Source organism: Megalops cyprinoides, chromosome 21 (assembly GCF_013368585.1).
Source record: "Megalops cyprinoides isolate fMegCyp1 chromosome 21, fMegCyp1.pri, whole genome shotgun sequence".
Taxonomy (NCBI): domain Eukaryota; kingdom Metazoa; phylum Chordata; class Actinopteri; order Elopiformes; family Megalopidae; genus Megalops; species Megalops cyprinoides.
In genome coordinates, this window is record NC_050603.1 from 27,434,827 (window position 1) to 27,458,311 (window position 23,485).

Genomic DNA, 23,485 nt, shown 5'->3' on the forward strand with positions numbered 1-23,485 from the left:
ATGGGATTGCTCTTGCTCTTGCTTGGGATTGCTCTTGCTCTTGCTCGATTGCTCTAGCCTGGACGAGTTCTTGCTGTGTTTGTGCTGTGTTTGTGGAGTGGTCTTTGTGCTATTACATTCAATAGGACAAAAATAAATATTGGGGCTATTTACCCAGCTATTAAATAAGGTAGGTCTGATCTGCTCCTAAAGTTGAATCTTTTGTTGCCATTAGGGGACAGAGAGGGAATTTTCCACTTTTTTCCTCCGTCGAAGCATTATCCAACAAGTTAGCTCGATGGCAAACGCAGCTAATTCGGCTCTAGCCGACGAGAGGTTTTTTTGTGGTTTTTCTCCCCCTCAGGAGCAAATCTTTAAATATTTAAGCAGCACACTTTAGCTAGCTAGTCAGGTAGTTTAGCTAGCTAGCCGGTTCACTTGTTTAATTTTTTTCTACTGTTCTCCAGCGTCAGATTTTAGGATATTCTGATTCTGGTTGTGTTAGCACGTCTGCTGGACTGTAAACATAGTTTTATTGTATTTAGACTAAGTGGCATTTCTTGTGCTTGATTACTGCCTTTGACTGTTCTGAGCCACCTTGGTGCTTTTAGCACTTTTTAGCTGGTAATTTTGTCTCGGCAGTAAGTCTTTATTTAGGGAAAGCGTTCAGTTAGGGGGAAAAAAATGTGGCCAAAACTGTACGAGAGTTGCCGGATGATCGGATTTCTGGACCTCCAGGATGAGTTCATCTGCAATCGTTGCTGACTTGTTGAGCACTTGGAGAACAAGATTCTTGATCTCGAGGCCCAACTAGCTGGACTCCACAGTAATCCTGAATTGTTAGAGTTCCAGGAACTGATTAGTATGCCCTATAGGGAGATAGTGTGCTCACCAAAGCCGGGTTGGGGGGAAGATACAGACCAGATAGGGCGAGAGAGCTGGGTTACAGTAGGGCGTAGGCGTAGAAAGGGGCACAAAATTCCAAGAGGGGCGGCATCTCCAGAGATCGCGGTGACCAACCGTTTCATGCCACTGCAGGACGAGTTGGCCCATGATCCTGAGAGTGGGAGGACTGAAGAGCCCCAGGGCACCCAGGCGGCCTCATCCTCCAAGAAAAGGGAGTTAGTGATAGTGGGGGACTCAATCATTAGAGGGGTAGATAGCATAGTGTGTTCGCGAGACAAGGAGTCTCGCATGGTCTGTTGCCTGCCTGGTTCCCAGGTTGGAGACCTCCTGGAGAGTGCGGACAAGCTCCTGGCCAGAGCGGGGGAGGATCCAGTGGTCATGGTCCAAGTTGGAGCCAATGACATAGGAAAAGGTAGGTTCGGGGTTCTGCAAGAAAAATTTAGAGCTTTCGGGGAAGATTAGGAGCAGAACCTCCACTGTAGTCTTCTCTGGAATTCTACCAGTACCACGTGCAAGCAAAGGGAAGCAAGCCTTTATATGGAGGTTTAACACGTGCCTATAAACCCGGTGCAGGAAAGAGGGGTACAGGTTTATGGGGCACTGGGACTCCTTTTGGAACAGGGGTGAGCGGAGGGATACAGCTGCGCTGGGCCAGCGTATGCTTAGGGTAGCAGAGGGTTATTTAAACTAGGGTCTGGGGGGGGGGGGGGGGGGGCAGGGAGTTTATACAGTGAGATGGGTAGGGATAGACAGACTGCCGGAATAGAACGCACCATGGTTAAATATTTTATTAGTAGTGAGGAAATGATGCTTGTAAATCAGTCAGAGCAGCACTGTAATAGAGATGGTTCTCAGCAGCTGGGGCTGGGGGTGAAGGGCAAGAGAGGCACACACAGTACCCTGAAATTCCTCTGTTTAAATGCTAGAAGCATAAAAAATAAAATTTTGGATCTAGAAATCGTTATGAGTAATAGTAATTATGATGTTGTTGGGATCACAGAGACGTGGCTTGGTGCAGGGGATGGGGATGAGTACAACGTAGAGGGATACAAGCTACTAAAAAGATAGAATCAATAGAAGAGGAGGAGGTGTAGCTCTCTATGTAAAGGATAATCTTAATATTCAGGAAATACCAGGAATGGAGCCCCTTGGTGTTAGTGAAGACATATGGATTAAGATATTGGGGGAAAATGAAAAAGGTCTGAATGTTGGAGGATGCTATACACCACCAGCCTCAGACAGCAATGTCAGTAGTATGCTCTTTGATAACATTAAACTAGCATGTCAGGTGGGTGAGACAATAGTAATGGGGGACTTCAATTACCCTTCAGTTAATTGGGAAGCTGTGTCAGGTCAAGGTAAATGTGAGGAAGAGTTTTTGGATGTTGTAAATGACTGTTTTTTGATACAGTCTGTTACTCAACCTACAAGAGAGAACACAATTCTAGATCTGGTTCTGTGTAATAATCCTGATAGAATTTGCAGTATACCACCATAGTGCAATTACATTTGAAGTTTTTTGGCAAAATGAAGTCTGCATTCTCCAATGCTAGAGTTTTCAACCTTAGACGAGCTGACTTTATTAAGATATGTAACCATACAAGGAATATAAACTGGGTACTTCTTCTAGATGGCAAAACTGTGAAAGAAATGTGGTGCATATTTAAAACAATTATTCTGGATGTACAGCGTAAATTCATTCATTCCTTAAGTGAGAAAAGGAAAGCTGAAAAAGAAGCGTCCACAGTGGATGAATAAGTTGTTATGGGATAGTTTGAAACAAAAAAGGAAATTATATAGAAAATACAAGTTGGACAGCTCAGATAGTAATAAGATTGAATACAGTAATATGCAAGCTCAAGTTAAGAAAAAAATAAGGGAAGCTAAAAGGTGTTTTGAAAGACAGATTGCACTAGATGCAAAGAGCAACTCTAAACGCTTTTTTCAATATTACAGTTGAAAAAGGACAGTTAAGGATGAAATAAGAGGTATAAAAAATAAGGATGGAATTTTGGTTTATGATAACCAAGCTATTGCTGATACACTAAACAGTTACTTTGTGGAGAGTTTCACTAGTGAAGTGTTTTCGCGTATGCCTTCAGGTACAGTCATTTCTCAGAGACTTATGGAGGAAATTGATTTAAATGATGCAGAAGTACTAGATAAACTTCAAAAACTTCAAAAACTTAGGCAGTAGGCCCTGATGGAATATATCCAAGAGTTCTCAAAGAACTAGCAGAGGTGGTTTACAAGCCTCTGACAGTTATTTTTAAGCAATCCCTTAAAACTGGAGAAATGCCAGATGACTGGAAACATGACAGTGTAGTACCTATCTACAAGAAAGGAGACCGGACTGAACCAGGAAATTACAGGCCTGTCAGCTTAACTTGTATCGCATGCAAAATACTGGAATCCATCATTAGGGATAATTTGGAATTATTCCTGGAACAAAATGGTGTCTTAAATGATAGCCAACACGGTTTTCGCAGAGGGAGGTTGTGCTTAAACCTCCTGGACTTTTTTGAGGAAGCTACAGCATATTTGGACTCAAACCAAGCTTATGATATTATCTATTTGGACTTTCAAAAGGCATTTGACAAAGTTCCGCACGAGAGACTCATTGAAAATGAAATCTGCAGGAATTACAGGAACTATCACTGAGTGGGTTCGAATTTGGTTGTCTAATAGAAAGCACACTAACTGTGGGAGGTATTGTATCAGAGCAGGGTCCTGTACGAAGTGGAGTCCCACAGGGATCGGTGTTGGGGCCTTTGCTATTTCTTATATATATATAAATGATCTGGATGCAGAGGTTAGTAGTAAAGTAGTAAAATTTGCAGATGATACAAAATTAGGGGGTCTAGCCAACAGTGTAGAATCAACTAAGGTAATACAGGAAGACCTAAACAGCATCCAAAAGTGGGAAGATACCCGGCAGATGACATTCAATTTAGGTAAATGTAAAGTTTTGCATGTGGGGAAATAAGAACCTTAGACAAGACTACTTCATGGGGGGAGAAAAACTAGAATGTGCTCAATTTGAAGAAGACTTGGGAGTAATAGTTGACCCAAGCTTAACAGGACCTAGGCAGTGTGCTGTAGCAGTAAAAAAGGCCAACAGGATGTCGGGATATATAGCCAAAAGTATTGATTATAAATCTAAGGAGGTTATATTGAAATTATACAACCTCACTTGGAATACTGTGTACAGTTCTGGGCACTGCACTATATTTAGGCTAAGCGAGAGGAGGCTTGATTCAGGGTGATTTAATTGAGGTTTTTAAATTTATAAAAGGACTCGATAAGGTTAAATATAATAGATTTTTAGGGTGAGTTCAGTCTGTAAAATAAGAGGACATGAATGGAAACTAGTTAAGAGTAAGTTCCGCACTGATATAAGGAAATATTATTTTACACAAAGAGTTATCAATACATGGAATAGGTTGCCAGATCATGTAGTTGAGGCAGAGACCCTTGCTGTGTTCAAGTCTAGACTTGATGCAGTTTTGGATACTCTTTAATTGTAATGGCGAGCTTAGTTGGGCCGAATGGCCTGTTCCCGTCATAATATGTTCTTATGCGTACAGGTCATACAATGCAGATAGTGCTGAAGCTGAGCACAAGGTCCGTGTAGTGAGCCAGAACTAATCTGATCTAAGGTGACATATATTGAATACAATCACTGGGACAACAAAGTACCGCTATACTACCTAGGAAAAAACGTGCTACAAATACAAAGTAAGAGATAGAGCTACAAGTACAACCCTAGAATCTTAGATTTACAAGGTCAAAGTTACAAGGTCAAAATGGCAAGGGTGTCAGTCCAGGTAGATTCTGATGAGGTGTGTCTTCAGCCCACATCTGAAGGGTTGGAGTGAAGGAGTTGTTCTCGGGGGGTAGGGTAGGATAGGATCAGGTCCTGGAGGTAGGTCGGGGCAGTCTTTGTTGCAGCAGAAAAGGTGAGAGTCAAGGTTTTGAAGCGGATCCTGGCTGCGATCGGGAGCCAGTGTAGGGATCTCAGCCTAGCTGCTGCATTTTGGATGAGCTGCAGTGGCTGAATGGTGCTGGCTGGGAGGCCTGTAAGGAGGGCGTTGCAGTAATCCAAGCAGGAGAGCATGGTGGCCTGGACAAGCAGCTGGGTGGTGTAGGTGGTTAAAAAAGGGTGAATCCTCCTGATGTTGAAGAGGAGGAATCGACAGGAGTTACTGTGTTGCCATCGACAGTAACTGAGAGCTATTGAAGAGGAGAGGGCTTGGCTGGCATGAACAACAGATCGGTCTTGTCCAGGTTAAGCTTGAGGTGGTTGGAGGCCATCCATCTGGCAGAGGTCTTTTTGTTGACCTGGGGGGTGGAGGGAGGAAAAGAGAAGATTAGTTGAGTGTCATCAGCATAGCAGTGATAGGAGAAACCATGTGAGTTAATGACTAAACCAGGTGAGTTGGTGTAGATGGAGAAGAGGAAGGGTCCCGATACAGAGCCCTGGTGGACACCTGTAGTGAGGGGGGTGGGTGTGGAGGTGGAGCCTTTCCAGTCTACCGGTCAGGTAAGACCTGAACCAAGAAAAGACGGTCTCAGAGATGCCAATCTCCAAGAGCTGGCTATGAGCAGCTGGTGATTGACAGTATCAAACGCAGCAAAGAGGCTGAGGAGGATTAGGACTGAGGACAGGTCGGAGGCTCTAGCTGTGTGGAGGGCCTGTCACCACCGGAGTGCCGTTTCAGTTGAGTGGTCGGCTTGCAGGAGATGGAGAGGGGGGGAGGGAGAAGGAGTGCAGAAATGAGAGCACGTTGAGGAGCTCTCAGGGTGGATGTTGAAGTCGCCCAGTAGAATCAGCGGGGTGTCCGGGAGAGAGCTCAGGAGCGTGTCAAGTTCATTAATGAAGAGACTGAGTGGACCTGGGGGGCAGACCCAGTGTCTTGCTAATCTCTGGGGTTATTTTAATTCCAAGATATGTGATCCCCTCTTTTGTAGGAATAAAGGGTGTTTGAAGAGGCGGCTGGAGTCTATCTACTATCTATCAGTTGTTCCTCTACTTTCATGTACAAGGTTTAGTACTTGCTTCGTGTTGTGAAAGGCTTATCTTCCTTGTACGAACCCATTTTGATCACTGTGTACTGTTTGTGGTAACAGGGTCTCTAACTTTTTTGCTGATGCCTTACATTACTATCATTGTTGAGAAGTGAGATTGGTCTGTATGACTGCCTCTGTATTACGGATTTTCCAGGTTTTACCAGTAGTGTGAGTGCCAAATTCATAATACATAATACATGTCAATGAGGGGTGATATCAATTTACCTTTTAAATATCTTGCATATTTCAATGGGTACTCTATCGGGTCCTGGAGCTTTCCCTCCCTTCATATCATTAATTGCCACACATACAGTAGCTCCTCAGCTTCTTATTTCCTCTCTAATGAAGAATTTCAATTCAGTTCAATTTTATTTGTATAGCGCTTTTTACAACACAAGTTGTCACAAAGCAGCTTTACATTGTTCCCAGGCCTGAGACCCCCTGAGAGCAAGCCTAAGGCAACAGTGGCAAGGAAAAACTCCCTATTTAACAGGAAGAAACCTTGAGCAGAACCTGGCTCAGAGGGGGAGCCCATCTTGCTTCTGGCCGGTACAGGGAAGATAGAAGAAGCAGATTCTCTTTCCAAGGTGGCAAATTGTAAAGATTTAAGGAAGATTTAAGGCTGACTGTTGTTGTTCTGAAACCTGTGTATGTTCTGAACTGTATAAAGTCTTGTAGAATTATTTAAATGATTTTTTTTATTTCTTCAGGATTTACTGAAATGTGACCATCATCTCCCTCAATAGCATTCATTGCTCTCTCTGATTGCATCTGTTTAATACGCCAGGCCGGGAGTTTTCCCTGCTCTCTCTCCCTGTTCATAATAGTTCTGCTTTAGGCACATCAAGCTCTGCATTACCCATTTTGAAGATATATCGTTATATTGAGATCATAATTTGTGCAGTTGAGATACAATATTAGAAGAAGCATTATTGCAGAAGAGCCTTAAATGCCTCCCAATGTATCAAAGCTGAGATTTCATTAGTATTAACTTCAAAATAAAAATCTGTCTGGCTGTCAATGAATTCCAAAAAGCTCTTAAAATCAGGTTATTTGAAACCTGCTGGGGGGCCTCTAGAAAATCCAGGAGGTGAAAGGTGAAGGAGACTGGAGTGTGGTCTGAGATGACTATACTGTTGTACCAGCATTTTGTGATCTGGGATTGGAGGTGAGCTGTTACCAAAAAGTAGTCAATATGTGAGAATGACTGGTGTGTGTTTGAGAAGCAAGAAAACATTTTTGTGTTAGGATTATTGAATTGTCAATGTTATTCTTTGTGATGTAACTTATCTTTTCTAAAGCAAAATAAAAAGTCATTCCCTTCAGCCAGTGTGAAATTACACAGGTTGTTTGTTTCATCCGTGAGTAGGCTATACACTCCTAGGCTATACTTCCAAAAAGCAGATATTAAGTAGGGATCTTACATTTTTAGTTCACAAAACCATTTGGGTAAATATACATAATTTAGGATTAAGAGGCACCAAGACTGGACAGATCCAGCACCTTCTTCCAAAAACAGATTATCTGGGGGCATTTCCACATGCAATGGAACGAAGATCCTTTCTGGTGATTACATTTAATACAAGTGTTGGGAATATTAGGGTTAAAATGATGCAACCTAGTTGGAGTAATGCACTGTCTGCTTATCCATTTGTACTGCAGTAATTTATAATGTGTTTACAGTTTGGGTTTGAAGTAAAGAGCATACTTCTGACCATTCTTCCCCTGATAAATTCTCTCTCTAGATCTGTTGTACATGCTTGTAATATATTGTGTCAAGACTCTTTGCACTTACTTACAAACAGGTTGTATAATAAGGACAGCTCTCCCCTAGAATCTAAATACTTCAGAGTGAAATCTTCTAGGGTGGATAGAGGGGGAAGTTTCAAACTATTACACTGCCTGGCCAATATAAAATTTCACAGTTGAAGATATTTAAAAAAGTGCTTTGATGGAATTCCATATGTGGCCTTAAGTTCTTCAAATGACATAAAATCATTGCCATTATAGAGGTCAGATGCCTTAGCTATACCCCGAGCTGCCCAATGATGATTTACCTGGCCAGAAATCATTGTTACGATTGGAGTATATTGAGATAATTGTGTCTCTCCCAAATATGCAAGATCACTGTGCCAAATCATTAATGTATTTTTAAGAGAAGTTTTTAGTCTGTTTGATCAGCTTGCCCTTATCTGCTGAGTACAAGTATAACTTTAAAGGAATATTCATTAATCGGGATTCCATTGAGGCCCAAGCTTCACAAAGTAAAACATTCCTGCTCTAATTTGAGCTGCCCAATAATACCATACAAGATTTGGTAATTGTAATCCACCTCTATCATACGGTAAATATCACAGGGAAAGCCTGAGCCTAGGATGCTTGTTGTTCCAGATGAAGTTTGAAAAAACTTTTTTTAATAAATGAAATAAAGTGGAAGAGAAAGTGGAATCGATTGAAAAAGCTACAGAAACTTAGGCAAAATTGACATTTTTAAAACGTTGATATGTCCATTCATAGATATGGGCAGTTTTGTCCACCTATTTATAAGCTGAATAACCTTATCTGTGAGAGGGTTGTAATTAGTTGCGATCTCCCCCACTATTAAATAATAAGATAAAATTATCCCAACACCCAAATAGGTGAAACCTCCTCCTGAAACCATTAAAGGCGTATGAATTGGAGGTTATACCTTTCATTTTTGTTCATAAATAATATTTCAGATTTGGTATTGTTTATTTTGTAACCTACAAAGACACCAAAAGAGCTCATCAGGTCAAGTAAATTGGGTAAAGTCTGTTTCAAGTTGGAGCAGAACAAAATTATGTTGCCTGCATACAGGGCTATACGATGTTCTATATCTTTATTCCCACCCTATTGTTATTTTTGCGAATTGCCATGACAATTGGCTCAAGGGCTAGGGTAAACAACAGAGGAGACAGGGGACAACCCCGTCTTGTTCCCTGATGAAGTTTAAAGGGTGCTGAAGGAAGCCCATTAGTTAACATTTCAGCCTGTGGATTAGCACAGAGGAGCCGACTTTCCAACTAAGAAATTTTCCCCCTATACCAAACCTTTGTAGGACGTCAAATAAATAATGCCACTCCACTCTGTCAAAGGCCTTCTCGGCATCCAATGACAGAATAGCATTATCCATGCTGCCAGATTTTTCAAAAACTACACTAGATGGACAAAAGTATTCAGACACCTGACCATTACACCAACAGGGACTGTAATGACATTGTATTCAAATACATATACTTTATTATGGAGTTGGTCCCCCTTTTGCAGCTATAACAGCTTCCACTCTTCTTGGAAGGCTTTCCACAAGATTTTGGAGTGTTTCTGTGGGAATTTGTGCCCATTCATTCTGTAGAGCATTTATGAGGTCAGGCACTGATGTTGGACGAGAAGGCCTGGCTCGCAATCTCCGTTCCAGTTCATCCCAAAGGTGCTCGATGGGGTTGAGGTCAGGGCTCTGTGCGGGCCAGTCAAGTTCTTCCACACCGAACTCATCAAACCATGTCTTTATAGTCCTTGCTTTGTGCACTGGGGCACAGCCATTTTGGAATAGAAAAGGCCTTCCCCAAACTGTTGCCACAAAGTTGGAAGCATAGCATTGTCCAAAATGACTTGGTATGCTGAAGCATTAAGATTGCCCTTCACTGGAGATAAGGGGCCTAGCCCAAACCCTGAAAAACGGCCCCATACCATTATCTCTCCTCCACCAAACTTCACAGTTGGCACAATGCAGTCAGGCAGGTAACGTTCTCCTGGCATCCGCCAAACCCAGACCCGCCCATCTGACTGCCAACCAGAAAAGCGTGATTTGTCACTCCACAGAACACGTTTCCACTGCTCCACAGTCCAGTGTCGGTGTTCTTTACACCACTCCATCCAATGCTTGGCATTGGACTTGGTGATGTGAGGCTTGCATGCAGCTGCTCGGCCATGGAAACCCATTCCATGAAGCTCCCGCCGCACAGTTTTTGTACTTACATTAATGCCAGTGGAAGTTCTGAACTCTTCAGCTATGGAATCAGCAGAGTATTGGCGACTTTTACGCACCATGCGCCTTATCAGTCATTGACCCTGCTCTGTGATTTTAAGTGGTCTTCCGCTTAGTGGCTGAGTTGCTGTTGTTCCTAAACGCTACCACTTTCTAATAATATCACTTACAGTTGACCGTGGAATATCCAGCAGGGATGAAATTTCACGAACTGTCTTATTGCAAAGGTGGCCTATCACAGTACCACGCTTGAAGTCACTGAGCTCTTCAAACCGACCCATTTTGTATCACAAATGTTTGCAAATGGAGACTGCATGGCTAGGTGCTTGATTTTATACACCTGTGGCAAGGGGTCTGATTGAAACACCAGAATTCAATAATTAACAGGTGTGGCCAAATACTTTTGTCCATATAGTGTATGTTAAGTACTCTTCGAATATTGTGAAAGCCTTGCCTTCCCTGGACAAATCCGTTCTGGTCAGAATGAACCAATTTTGGTAAGAGTACCTCTAGCCTTCTAGCTAATACCTTACAAAGAATTTTGAGATTGTTATTAAGAAGTGAGATCGGCTTATAAGATCCACAAAGGGTTGATGTTTTCCTTGGTTTTAACAGTAGCGTAATTACTGCTATATCAAGAGAGGGAGGAAGGGATCCGCTATCAAGACTCGTTACATATCAAGTAGAGGTGGTATTAGTTTATTCTGGAAAGTTTTATATATTTCAGTTGGGATCCCATCTGGCCCAGAAGTTTTCCCTCCCTTCATACTACATATAGCCTCAGACAATTCCTCAGCCTCTAGGTTGAGCTCTAGAGAGGCCAGGGAGTCTTTGTTTAGGGGTGTAAAGTCTAACAAGTCCAGAAATTCCTTTTGTTTTTGCAGAGCTGAGGCTGAATAATCTGAACTATACAATTTATGATAGAAATTTAAGAAAGCCTCATTAATTTCTTTTGGATCCACGATCACCACACCCTTATCTGTTTGAATTGAGTTTCTTGCCCTTTCAGCTTCCAACTGTTTAATACGCCAGACTAGGAGCTTACTAGCTTTTTCACCCTGCTCATAATAAGATTGCCTCCATTTCATCAAGCTTTTAGTTGCTTTATTTATAGATAAAACATTATATTTAGCCCGTAGGTCATTTAGTTCTACAAATAACTGTTGGGAGGGATTTTGGAAAAAAAATCTGTTTGTTTCTTTAATTCTTTTTTCAGGTTGTTCCATTTCCAATCTAAAAGATTTCTGCTTAAGCTTGTGAAGCTTATCATCTGGCCTCTTAAAAAGGCTTTAAAAGCTTCCCACCGTACAGCAGCAGATGTCTTGGTCATTATTATATTCAAAATAATAATCAATTTGCGCCCCAATAAACTCCATGAATTCTGGCTCCCTAAGCCAAATTGACTGAAGACGCCATCTTGGGGAGTAATGCAAAGAGTTAGGCATGTTCAAGATAAGTGAAACCGAAGCATGGTCCGAAATTATGCTATCATACCAGCAACGTGTAATTGTAGATACTAAAGCAGCAGAGACCAAATAGTAATCAATTCTGGAGAATGTCCGGCTAGCCTTTTCTTGTTATTCTAGTACTTGCCAATCAGGAACAGCATAATGCGTACACCTAATCTAGCTAGTTTCCCCGTTATCACAGCAATGATAGAAACATCAGCCAAAACGATTGAAAAGGCCCAGTAAGAAAAGTCACTGCTCTGAACCACACAACCAGGATATAAAGCTTGGATGAAACCTTTCGCTGCACAGAGTGCTGTTGAGCTTACGAACATCAGTAGCATTAGGAACACACTAGAAACGTAATGCTAACGTTAGCTAGCTAGCAATCAACAAGTAGCCAGCCTAGCAAGCATACTTATCAGATATTTTGAGTCTCAGCAGAGATTTTCACGGTTTGACTCTGTATAGCTTGGATGCTGTCCTCGTTGATACTCAAAACGATTTTCTGTTGTCTGGTTTGCCAGACCTTGTATTTCCTCCTGTACCCCATGAATGACGCTAAATAGTTTGTCGAAATTAGAGTTGAAGTTGTCTCTCATTGTTTGAATGGCTTGGAGAATTTTGTTCAATACTAAGGCACCACAGCTAATGCTAGCATCTAGCTGGTTGGACGTTCCCTTGCACATCCAGAGTCTCTGCTCTTGATTGTTTCTGTGGAGCTCTAGAGGACTTTGTAATAGGCATTTTGATTTTGGAAATGATTATAGATTGGTTGATGTAAAAATATATATGGCTAGCAGTTTCTTAAGTAGGATTATTTCAGAATGTTTATGGCGGGCTCTGGGATGCATATGCCTAGCACAAAGTTTAATATGACTGAATAACTGAAAGCACATGAAAGCACCAAAATGGGTTTCATGCAGTCTCCCTATCCAATCATGAGAAAACGCAATACCATTCAGGTCAGGACTGGGCAGCTTTGGGCCTGGAGAGTCATAGCTTCTACTGGCTTTTATCTTGCCTCATCTCTTAACTGCGTAAATGAATCAATTATTTGGCTAGGAAGACACCTGGTGTTGTATAGTGTAGCTAACTAACTCCAAAACCTTCAGCATACAGCCCTTACAGTCCTGTAGTCTAGAACCTGACAGTAAAAGCTGGTCACTTATCACCCCTCACTTGTGTGTGTGTGTGTGTGTGTGTGTGTGTGTGTGTGTGTGTGTGTGTGTGTGTGTGTGTGCGCGTGTGCGTGTGCACGCGCAGAGCTCTGGGCCAGTGGGAAGTTCCTCCAGCTCTTTGATGGAGAGGCTCCTGCGGCAGAATGCAGAGTTAACAGGCTTTGTCAGCCGTCTGACGGAGGAAAAGAACGACCTGCGCAACTCCTTGATCAAACTGGAGGAGGAGCTGAGACCCCACCGGCACAGAGCCTTGGAACAGGGGGACTATGTGAGTCTGTACCTCCAACACTGCAGGATGTAGTACAGGTGGACTGTGTGAAATGTGTTGCAGTGTTACACTGGGACAGGGGCACTGTGTGAGCCTATGTAAGCCTGTGAAAAAACTGTGGTACATAGCCTGTACCATAGTTTTTTCTCCACATAGTCCCCTTAGACCTGAACCTGACAACCCATCTCCTTCCTCTCCAGCCCAACCGAAGAGCTGCAGGCAGCCAGTACGTGGTGCAGACGCTGCACTCGTCTGAGCGGGAGGCCTGGGCCAGAGAGAAGGCGAGGTTGGAGAAGGCTCTGCAGCAGGCAGAAGAGGAGGCATTGCGCCTGCGGGGGGAGATCTGTGTGGACTCCCTTAGAGACATCACAGGCTCAGACACAGATGGCACGGCTCTAAAGGTGGGCCTGTGTCTGTGACAATGCTGCACTTAGCCACACAGGCATCTCTCACTGCTTCACTCCACATGTTACCTTCATCTGCCTTTTCAGATCAACCTCTCATAACAATGTACATCTTAGTTTGAATGCATACTGTATCTGCCTCTGAATTGTTTTAGTAAATTCTCCTGGCTTTCTCCTTTTCAGAGCATCTATGGGAAGTACCTGCGAGCAGAAAGCTTCCGGAAAGCTCTTATTTACCAGAAGAAGTACCTGCTTCTGCTGCTAGGTGGCTTCCAGGAGTGTGAGGAGGCAACACTCGCCCTGATTGCACGGATGGGCGGCCAGCCCTCCCATGCCAGTCTGGAAGCGGTCAGCCGGCGACGAAGAGGCTTCACTCGCTTCAGATCAGCTGTGCGGGTCTCTATTGCCCTCTCCAGGTGAACACAGTGCTTTCCAGGCACAAATGAAATCAAAATTTAGCAGCAGATTGCATGATTCCATGAATCTTGGTAATGCTAAATGTACCATGTCTGCACAGAAAACAAACGTGACAATTTTATTAGTATTTTAGAGAAACCTATCTGGGTACATTTTCAGGCACCAGTTTCTTTTGAATAAGGTGAACATACCTATATATATATATATATATATATATATATATATATATATATATGTATATAGTTTTTAAATGATCACTTTATTTATTGAAGCAAAAAAGTTATCCAACACCAGCTGGCCCTGTGTGAAAAAGTAAGTGCCCCCTTGTTACTCAATCAAGCGAGTCCACTTGATAATTGGGTTTAAATAGACTAGACACACCCAGGCTTGATTACGGAAAGCCCTGTTGAATCTAAACATCACATAAATAGAACCTTTCCAGCAATGTGAAGTAGGCTAAAAGGTCTCAACAAGCAGCACACTATGCTGCGGTCAAAAGAAATTCCGGAAGTGATGAGACAGAAAGTTATTGAAATATATCAGTCTGGAAAGGGTTACAAAGCCATTTCTAAGGCTCTGGGACTCCAGCGAACCACAGCGAGAGCCATTATCTTCAAATGGAGAAAACTTGGAACAGTGGTGAATAGGGGTGTGCAAAAATATAGTTTTTTCGATTAATCGTTTTTAGAAATTTGTCCGATTCGATATCGATCTGTAAAATTTATGGATTTTAGGCTAATCTGCATTTTTTCCGGTTTTCTAGGTTCATTTCCGAAATGGTTAAACATAGCCAAAGAATTAAATAGATGGGCTCTGACATTGCCTAACTGTCGGATTAAAGGCAATTACTAGTCCCCCCCAACTCCCCCCCCCCCCCCCCCCCCATTAGATGTCGCTCTCTCGTTTAACTTTTAACTTAACGTTTAACGACCTACGAACGCATAGAGGAAAACCTGTTACATTAAAATTTTTTTTACTATGTTTCGACCTCTCAGTGTTCACCATGGCTAACCCTACAGTCACACGGACGACACAGGAGAGAGACAAAGCGACCGGCTGCCATTCATTTTCAATGAGAGTTGGCGATATACATCGACAACAGACAAGTGGCCGTTGCAAAGCCAACTAGGTGGGGCTAAAATAGACTAGACTTCGAGGTCTGGTTTCTGAAATTACTGAACGTTGCGACATGACGAAACGCAGCGTGACACACATTGCTGTAACAAATGATCCAACATTTTGGTTCCAGTCAGACATGGAGGAGAAGCTTATCGTGGCAGTGTCGGGTTTCCCCATACTCTACAATTTGTCTCTTGATATGTACAGAGATATAAATAAAAAGATGCATGGAGAAGGGTTTCCGAAATTGTGGAGATGCCTGGTATACATATTCATATATATGTGCACTGCAGTCACAGCTTTTTAGCTTTAATACAGTGCCCAACCACTACCTAGCTACCTAACTAGCTAGCTAGCTAAACTGAACCACAACACTTGGACACAAATGCAATGTAATTTAGCACAATTCAAGAGAAATGTAGTTACTCATGTTCGTTAGCTAGGTAGCTGGCTAGCTAGTTGTTCATATTAGGCTAGCAAGAAAACATTCACAATTGCAAAGTTGCTACTGGCAGTCAGCTACATTTGGCCGTTATTGTAGCTACCTTACAAACCAGCTTTCCCTGAGCTAACTGATGCAAACACATTGCTGCTTCATGTCATTAATAAGTAGGCAATGATACAGGTTGGTTTTGTTTTAAGGAACTATACCCATGTGCTCCTCAAATTAAAAGATTTTGGTATACAGCCATGCGTCGCTTAACATCCACGATACGTTCTGTGAAATAAGACGTTATGTGATTTGGACGTTGTGCCAACACCATACTATATACTTAGCAAACCTATCTGGAATAGGCACGAGATTGGATGCCGCTGCTTACGAGTCGAAGCATACACTTATACGGTAAACTTTATAATTGTAAGTATACAAAGTTCACATTAAGACAATGATAGAAAGTACAGTACAGTACATAGGCTACATAAGACATTAGCATAGGCATTTATTATGACAATCAAGACATATGTATTACACAGTATACTATGGACTGTACCATTATACGGCTGGCAGCACAATCGCTTTATTTCCATGAGACATGAGATAGACGTGTTGCGTGCGGGAAGCATTGCCTTCACTACATCCGTTTACGTCCACTATGTCCCGTTTTGCGATCGGGATTTTTAGACTTTATTATAACCTTATGGGACTACGGACGTATATATAAAAGGATGTCCGAATGGACGTTAAGCGGCGCATGACTGTACAAGCCTTTGGCCTTTTCTTTAGTGATTTTCACAATTTCCAGTGACTGCATTTGTAAATTTGTGTTCCCTTTTTAAACATCTCTCCAAATATGGAAAGCTGCTATATAGTATTTCATATCTCATTCTTATCGAATCGATATCGAATCGGAATCGAACCGGATTGAATAGAATCCTTAGCTTGTGAATCGGAATCGAATCAAATCGGGGCATCTGTGCCAATACTCAGCCCTAGTGGTGAATCTTCCCAGGAGTGACCAGCCAAACAAAATTCCTCCAAGAGCACATTGAAAACTCATCCGGGAAGTCACAAAAGAACCCAGACGAACAAGAGGAACATAAAAGCTCATCTCACATTTGCCAAAAAACACCTTGATGACCCCCAAAGCCTTTTGGGATAATGTTCTGAAAGTGGAACTTTTTGGAAGACATGGATCCCATTACATCTGGCATGAAGTTAACACAGCATTCCACAATAAGAACATCATACCAACAGTAAACGTGGTGGTAGTACGATGGTGTGGGGATGCTTTGCTGCTTCAGGGTCTAGGCTACTTGCCATAATTGACAGAAACATGAATTCTGAAAATCCTGAAGGAAACTGTCCAGTCATCAGTCTGTGATCTGAAGCTGGAGTGCAATTGGGTTATGCAGCAAGACAACGATCCGAAGCACAGGAGCATGTCCACCTTTGAATGGCTTAAAAGAAACAAAATTAAGATTGGAGTGGCCTAGTCAAAGTCCTGACTTGAATCCCATTGAAATGCTGTGGCAGGACCTTAAACGGGCAATTCATGCTCAAAAACCCTCCAATGTGGCTGAATTAAAGCAATTCTGCAAAGAAGAGTGGCCCAAAATTCCTCCACAGCTATGTGAAAGATTGATCTCCAGCAATTGATAGCAATTGGTTGCAGTTGTTGCTGCTAAATGTCAACCATTTATTAAGTTTAGGAGCTATGTCTTTTCTCCCCATGTCTGTAGGAAAGCTACATGGATGAAGGATTCCAGTGTTACCTATGCTGATTATCTGAGACAGTGTTTGGGTAAGTGTGAGGGAAAGTGTGCTGGCCTGGCTTATGTTAGTCCTGTTGTTTCAGAATGAGGTTCCTGGTGAGGCGGTGGCATAAAGCTGCAGGATCCAGCACATCCAGTGTCAGCAGGAATGGGCTGAGCCAGATACCAGGTAAGGCCTCCATCCACACAGAGACACAACTCTGTTGGAGTTGCTTTCAGTTGGTGTAGTTCATTAAGCACAAGCTGTTTCTCCCCATACACCCAGTAACATCACGGAACATGTCTTTGTTCTTTTTACACAGACACAATGTCTGGGGGTACAGATTATGTGCTTTTTATACTGAGACAATGTCTGAGGGTATGGATGTCTACAGCTTTGGTATTGATGTGGTGATGGGCTGTTGTCTGTGCGTCCCCAGGGGGTGAGGTAAGGACAGATTCCCTGTTCCTCCATGCCGGGAATGTGGAGATGTACGGAGAGCGCAGGGGCGTGAGCCGGGGCCGGACGGGACGGGACTCTCCCAGGTCCACGCTGTCATTGCAGCACAGGTAACACCATGATGCTTGCCTGTCATCTTTGTTTGATCCCCCTCTGTGGCTTGCTACACTGGCATAACCCTTGGCCCCTTTGTGTAGATTTCACACAAGCACTGCTGACCCTGGCAGCCTGACATGCTCCCACCTCCAGAACTATGATCCTGACAGAGCCCTAACAGACTACATCTCCAGGCTGGAGGCCCTGCAGAGGAGACTGGGGAATGTGCAGTCAGGTAACCACAAGCATCCCTTAGACATGGTCTGTATCTGAATTCTAGGCTTTCATGTGTTTCACCCTGTTTTATAAGCTAATTGTAATTATCTCCTCACAGGTTCTTCATATGCTCAATTGCACTTTGGAATAAGAAGATAGAAAGTCCTTTATTTACACTAAAACCGGCTTGAAAACTCAGTTGCCTTTTCCTGTGCTGAGCTGCTGTGTTTTGTATTATGATGTGTATATTTGTGGGACCAAAACAATTTTGTGTTATATTATAATTGGCTTTCTTGTCAGCACATGAAACAGCTTCTGTGTAAATTAGTCTGCTTCACTGGTTGTGCATAAATACAATCACAATCTAAATGTATACTTGTGGAATGCTAATTTAAATTGATTAATTTATACTGTGTATGTGTTGTATGGGAGAAGAACAGGTAGAATGTTTGGCTTTTGGTGAGAAGGCTACGGCAAGTTTTAGAACACTGTGTTTTCTTAGACTGGCATAATGGACAGACAATAGAAGACATTTGTAGACATATTTTTGTAAGGATAGGAGCTTTGAATTTTATGGGTATTTTGTCAAATTAAAATAAAGATTAAAATAACATTTCAAAGTTGTGTCCATGCTTTGTGTCCCAGGTTAACTCAGCTTTCTGACATGGGGATTGGTTGAGTGGCACCATGATTTGTATTGAAAGTATATATATTTTGTATGTTTGATTAATTGTTTCTTTTAGTGGACAAAGGATGGACATTGAAGTTAGTTCTCAATGCTCCTTAAATAATCAAATAAAATATAATATCATTATTCATAAAGTTCGTGTAACTTACCTCTTTTAAGCACATAAGGCCATCTACTCCACCCCCACACCAATCCATAATGCCTGACCAAGCTACAGTGCTATTTGATAGACCCACCCCAGGCTCCATAATACACGCATATACTACAGTCCCATTGCATGGACAAGCCCCAAGCTCCATAATATCTGTGCAATATACCAACTGGTTACGGTAGCTCCATAATGCCTGCTTATACTACAGTCCCATTGTACGGACTAGCCCCACAATGCCCCATAAATCCCATTGAATAGCTCTGCCCCAGGCCCAATAAGGCAATAAAGGCATTTCCATGAAGGTTGGTGGAATTGGTACTGCAGCTGGACACTGAAAGATCATTGGGTTACAGTAGTGCTATAGCCATGTTCTACCAAGGGGTTGAAGCAGCAGCCTTTGGCAGCATCCCAATCCAAAAGTGAGGGAGAGAACTGAGTGGGCGAGTCACCGCTTCATTTGAGATCACACAAGAGGAAGAGGGTACCCACAACCATGTGACTCAGCATCATTTTGATGGGAAGTGCTTAGGGCAAATGAATATTTTTAGGGAGAGTGCTTAGGGGAAGTGAGCAAAAGTGTATATTGGGACACAGTCTTTGGATTATGAGCCCTGCTCCTGAGCCATTGCACCACACCTTGCCTTGCTAATCTGTTGTTCTAGTATTGAACACTGTCCTTTCTAAAGGGATGTTGAAAAAAGATATTTTAGTGAACATTCTGACAGTAGCATAGAACAGCACATTATGTACATGCAGTTAAACCTGTTACAAATGTAGTCCAGATACACAGTGCATTATCAGAATTAAATTCAAAGTAAAGTGTTGTGTACAGGGAGTAATGGACAGCTTATTTGTCACCTCCTGGACCAAACAATTGAAAATCTCAGTCTCTCAGCCTTGCCAGCATCTGTATCTGATGATGGGGTTGTGGGGAGTGTGGATCATTGTGTAGTTCACTGTGGGGAAAAAATGTTTATAAATATTTGCAGCAGCACCACCCCCCTTGAAATGATCAATGAAACTGTCTTTCACGAGGATGCACAATGTTGCTGGATTCCAGGCTTACCAGCGCCAAATGGCACATAGGCGAATTCCCTGCCAGTGGCAGGGTTCTCCTGCAGGTAGCGGTCAGAGTGAAACTCTCTGTCCAGGTGTCCTGCAGATGGTGGTTGACAGTGGGAGAAACCCACACCTGGTATCCTGCAGGGATGGTGTAGCCAACAGCTATCTGGAAAAGCACAGATATGCACTCTCACATTGTGTCCCAGTAGCAAGAGTTGTAAAATAAATTGTCCTGTCTTTTTGTGGTGAAATGTAGTTAATGATGAACTTTGATGGACTGAATGCACACAGAAGGAACGGGCACAGGATATTTCTTAAGCCAACCGCATAAAACTACAGTACCTGGGGGAAACTCGCCATTCTTATCATGGTCACAATCGGGGGTCTGAGCCGCAGAGTCTCTTTCAAACAGCGGTCCAATAAACTCAAACGAGACAGAGCAAAACAATGAATCAATTTTGCAAAATATCAAATGTTCGCTGCATGTGGCAGCAATACTTAAGGATCTAATGGATAAAATTAGGCAGAGAAGTAAAATGCTAAGAAGCACATCTGTGTAAACATTATTTATTGGTGTAAGATGTACTCCCTCTAGGTAACAGAAATGTTGTAGAAGAGCTTATTCCTTCTTGAGCACAAAAATTGTCTGGTTCTTTCAGCATGATTCATAACATTCAGCAGCTGAGGGTGGTTTCCACATATAACCCCTGCAGCGAGCTGTTGCATAGTGGTGCAGGACCAAATGCTGCAATGGGGAGGCCCAGCTGATCGTACTTGAGAGGGGGCAGGTCCTCGCCACACACAGTCTTCTGCTCTGCAAAGCAGCACTCCTGCAGCCCTCTGTCCCAGGCCAGGAAGAACCCCATCCAGGCACTGGTGGTGGAGGAGGTGTGCTGTCCAGCCAGGAGCAAGCCAATCAGCATCCCGTTGATCTCATCATCAGCATTTGTCTCTGTGGAGGCCAAGGGAACAGTTGTACCAACAGTCAGGGTCTGGCCTGATGGGCAAAAGGTGGAACTTTTATGACATGTAGCAATGAAAGACCAGTTAAAATCGTCAACTGAAAGAGAAGCGTCAGGCCCTGAGCTTCCTGTACAAAGTCTGGAAAGCTGAACCATGTGTGTAAAGGACTTGGTAAACATATTTAGCATGTCAGCTTTGTCAGCTTTAGAATTTTTTTGCTTTTTCCCCTTTTATTCAATCTCCTTGCATCACCAATTGTATACAGTAGTACACTCGTCTCACAGCGACAACCATGGCACTCATGCTGGAGCACTGAGGCAAGACCAATGGAATCCTCTGATACACACACATATGGCCAATGTACTGTATATATTTTGCACTGCAGGTCACACAGTGCTCTACAGTGGAGTGGTCGGCCATTGGAGAATAGGCACTGGTAACTAATGCACTGGTTAATAACTCCTTGGATGAGACTCATTCACTCTTGTTGGTGTACAAATGTATTTCTAATATGGTGTGAATAAATAATCATAAAAGGTGAATTTAAACTAGATTTAGAGTTTCTGAAGAAACTCTGAGTTGTAATGGCGTGATTGATTGTGTAATGTGATGTATATTTATGCATTGCCGTGCATGGCATTGTATGATAAGGTGCAAAACAGGTCTTCCCTACCGAAAGACAAGACTATGATGACTAAGTGACCAGGGTGAAATGAAGTATGGTAAGGGTGAATTTATTTGTTAAGTTAGCATGGGTTTGCATGGGTAAGTAGCATAAATCGGGTAAAGGTTTATTGGATGACGATGATTACTATTATTGCTGTTGATAATAGTACTCGTGTTTGTTTATTGAATTATTATTTTATATACTGTTATTATTACATTACTATTGATGTATCATCATCCTATATCCTTACATATATAGTATACATAGCACATACTACTATTATTCATATTATTATTATTACAAATCTAGCTTGTGCTTCACCATACATGGAAGACATATATTGTCATTCTGCTGCTAGTAGTAGTAATGTAGAGTTGATGTATTGCTATGCGTTGTCATTATAATTATTATTACTATTAGTAGTAGTAGTAGTAGTAGTAGTAGTATTTCTGTTGGTAATGGTAGTAGAATTTATCATGTAAATGATGTACTGTTACTATATCATCACTATTGATGTATCATCAGCATCATGATTTATGTGTAATTATACACAGCAGTGCATAATAGTAGTACAAGAAGCATTGAAAGCCTACTTACTTGTGCTTCATCATACATGTAACTGTTTTATGGTCATTCTGTTAATAGAAGTAGTATTTAATGCATTACTGATTTATTGTTAATGTAAGATGTATTATATATTTATGTATTTGATAACAACCATTTACCAAGTATTAATAATGTCGTCATACAAACTATTAATAAATGAATAAACCACTTTCCATTCTTGGCTGGGGATTATGTCTATTATATTGATCGCGCTGCCAGACGGCTGTGGGTGCTTAGGAGAGACCATGGCCATAGGATGAATAGGATGAATCACAAAACTAATACCTAACGTGAAATAATATGTGGTTAAAAATGGCTGTTATCCAATGAATATCTTAGTGACAACAACTTCCATCTAGCTAAGCATTTTTGTGCCCATCGGTGCAGCGTGTATTAAGTTTGGAAATATTAAGGTAGCATTGGCTAGTTATGTCTAGTCAGTACGTAGCTCAATAGTCACAGATTATTTACATTTTATGTATTATATTGTATTCTCTGTCTGGTTAGCTCTGTCTTGCATTATTCTAGCTAACTGAATAAGTGATACAGTTAAAGTTGCATCGATTTTTAAGGAACAAGCTGTACTCATTTAAGTCTGGAAATATTTACACAGCATAGCGATTACTATATAGAGTGACTGACACGGCTCGTCGCTGTAGTACGTAGTGCACGAAATCGTTAGCTGAATTCACTTTTCATACAACGGTATGCCACTTTGCATCAGAAAGTCATGTTTTATAAATATATGACATCGGTTTGTTGTGATATTATTGTTAAATTAGCATTATTATAAGTATTTGGTTATTATTAAACAGCTTGATCTCTCGCTTCGCAAGCGAAACAAAAATGGCAGCGGTTCATTTTTTTCACTGTAATCCTATTGGCTGAAACGTTTTAGTACATGTGATGCTGTTTCAGGCAATAGGTCATACTGAAACGCCGCCATGTTTGTTGATGAATGGCTCTGATTGGCCAAAAAGCATGGTCAAATTTGGAGGACATGTTGGGAGGGTAACTTTCCCATAGGAAATGAATGGGCTCCATTCATTGTCAATGGCAATTTTTGCATTTTTAATTGCTAATAATTAATAAACTATAATCAGCATCATTAAGATTTTGAATAGCATACATCTGCACATATAGTAGAATAATATGGTATGGGTAGTATAAAAACTGTAGGAGGAGATAGTGTTTACAAAATGGGAAGAAAGAGAATAATAATAAAAAGATCCTGAGAAAGAACAGTAGTTTGCATGCTTCACATGCAAACTAATAATAAGAAAGATCCTGAGAAAGAACAGTAGTTTGCATGCTTCATATGCAAACTAATAATAATAATAATAATAAGAAAGATCCTGAGAAAGAAGAGTAGTAATAATAAGAAGAAAGATCCTGAGAAAGAAGAGTAGTTTGCATGCTTCATATGCAAACTAATAAGAAAGATCCTGAGAAAGAACAGTAACTTGCATGCTTCACATGCAAACTAATAATAATAAGAAGAAGAAAGATCCTGAGAAAGAACAGTAGTAGGCATGCTTCACATGCAAACTAATAATAAGAAAGATCCTGAGAGAGGAATTTACCA

At 41.7% G+C, this 23,485-nt stretch overlaps 2 protein-coding genes across 9 annotated transcripts in view; one reads left to right on the forward strand and one right to left on the reverse strand.

Annotated features, from left to right (window-relative positions):
- Positions 1 to 18,320, forward strand: part of akap9 (A kinase (PRKA) anchor protein 9) — a 110,745-nt gene extending 92,425 nt beyond the window's left edge. For all 8 annotated transcript variants that reach the window (XM_036555448.1, XM_036555449.1, XM_036555450.1 and 5 more), the window contains 7 exons: positions 12,676 to 12,858; positions 13,059 to 13,259; positions 13,446 to 13,678; positions 17,096 to 17,181; positions 17,432 to 17,561; positions 17,649 to 17,782; positions 17,882 to 18,320. In XM_036555448.1, coding sequence (XP_036411341.1) covers positions 12,676 to 12,858; positions 13,059 to 13,259; positions 13,446 to 13,678; positions 17,096 to 17,181; positions 17,432 to 17,561; positions 17,649 to 17,782; positions 17,882 to 17,922 — 1,008 coding nt within the window. In that variant the 3' untranslated portion in view covers positions 17,923 to 18,320. The remainder of the gene's footprint in view (positions 1 to 12,675; positions 12,859 to 13,058; positions 13,260 to 13,445; positions 13,679 to 17,095; positions 17,182 to 17,431; positions 17,562 to 17,648; positions 17,783 to 17,881) is intronic.
- On the reverse strand, positions 4,719 to 20,554 carry LOC118796522 (lanosterol 14-alpha demethylase). Its single transcript, XM_036555456.1, has 4 exons — positions 20,439 to 20,554; positions 20,007 to 20,088; positions 19,669 to 19,830; positions 4,719 to 5,226 (listed from the first exon to the last, which is right to left on the reverse strand). Exons 1-4 carry the CDS (start codon positions 20,528 to 20,530, stop codon positions 5,119 to 5,121), a joined length of 444 nt encoding a protein of 147 aa, XP_036411349.1. The 5' UTR covers positions 20,531 to 20,554; the 3' UTR covers positions 4,719 to 5,118.
- Between the last annotated feature and the right edge of the window lie 2,931 nt (positions 20,555 to 23,485).

Bases quoted from the DNA above. Each gene is read 5' to 3' on its own strand.
- LOC118796522 (XM_036555456.1), bottom strand. From the start codon at position 20,530: ATGGGGTTCTTCCTGGCCTGGGACAGAGGGCTGCAGGAGTGCTGCTTT. The intron at 20,089-20,438 runs GTACGATCAGCT...GTCTCGTTTGAG, and splicing joins GAGGACCTGCCCCCTCTCAA to TTTATTGGACCGCTGTTTGA. The intron at 19,831-20,006 runs GTACTGTAGTTT...GTGCTTTTCCAG, and splicing joins GAATGGCGAGTTTCCCCCAG to ATAGCTGTTGGCTACACCAT.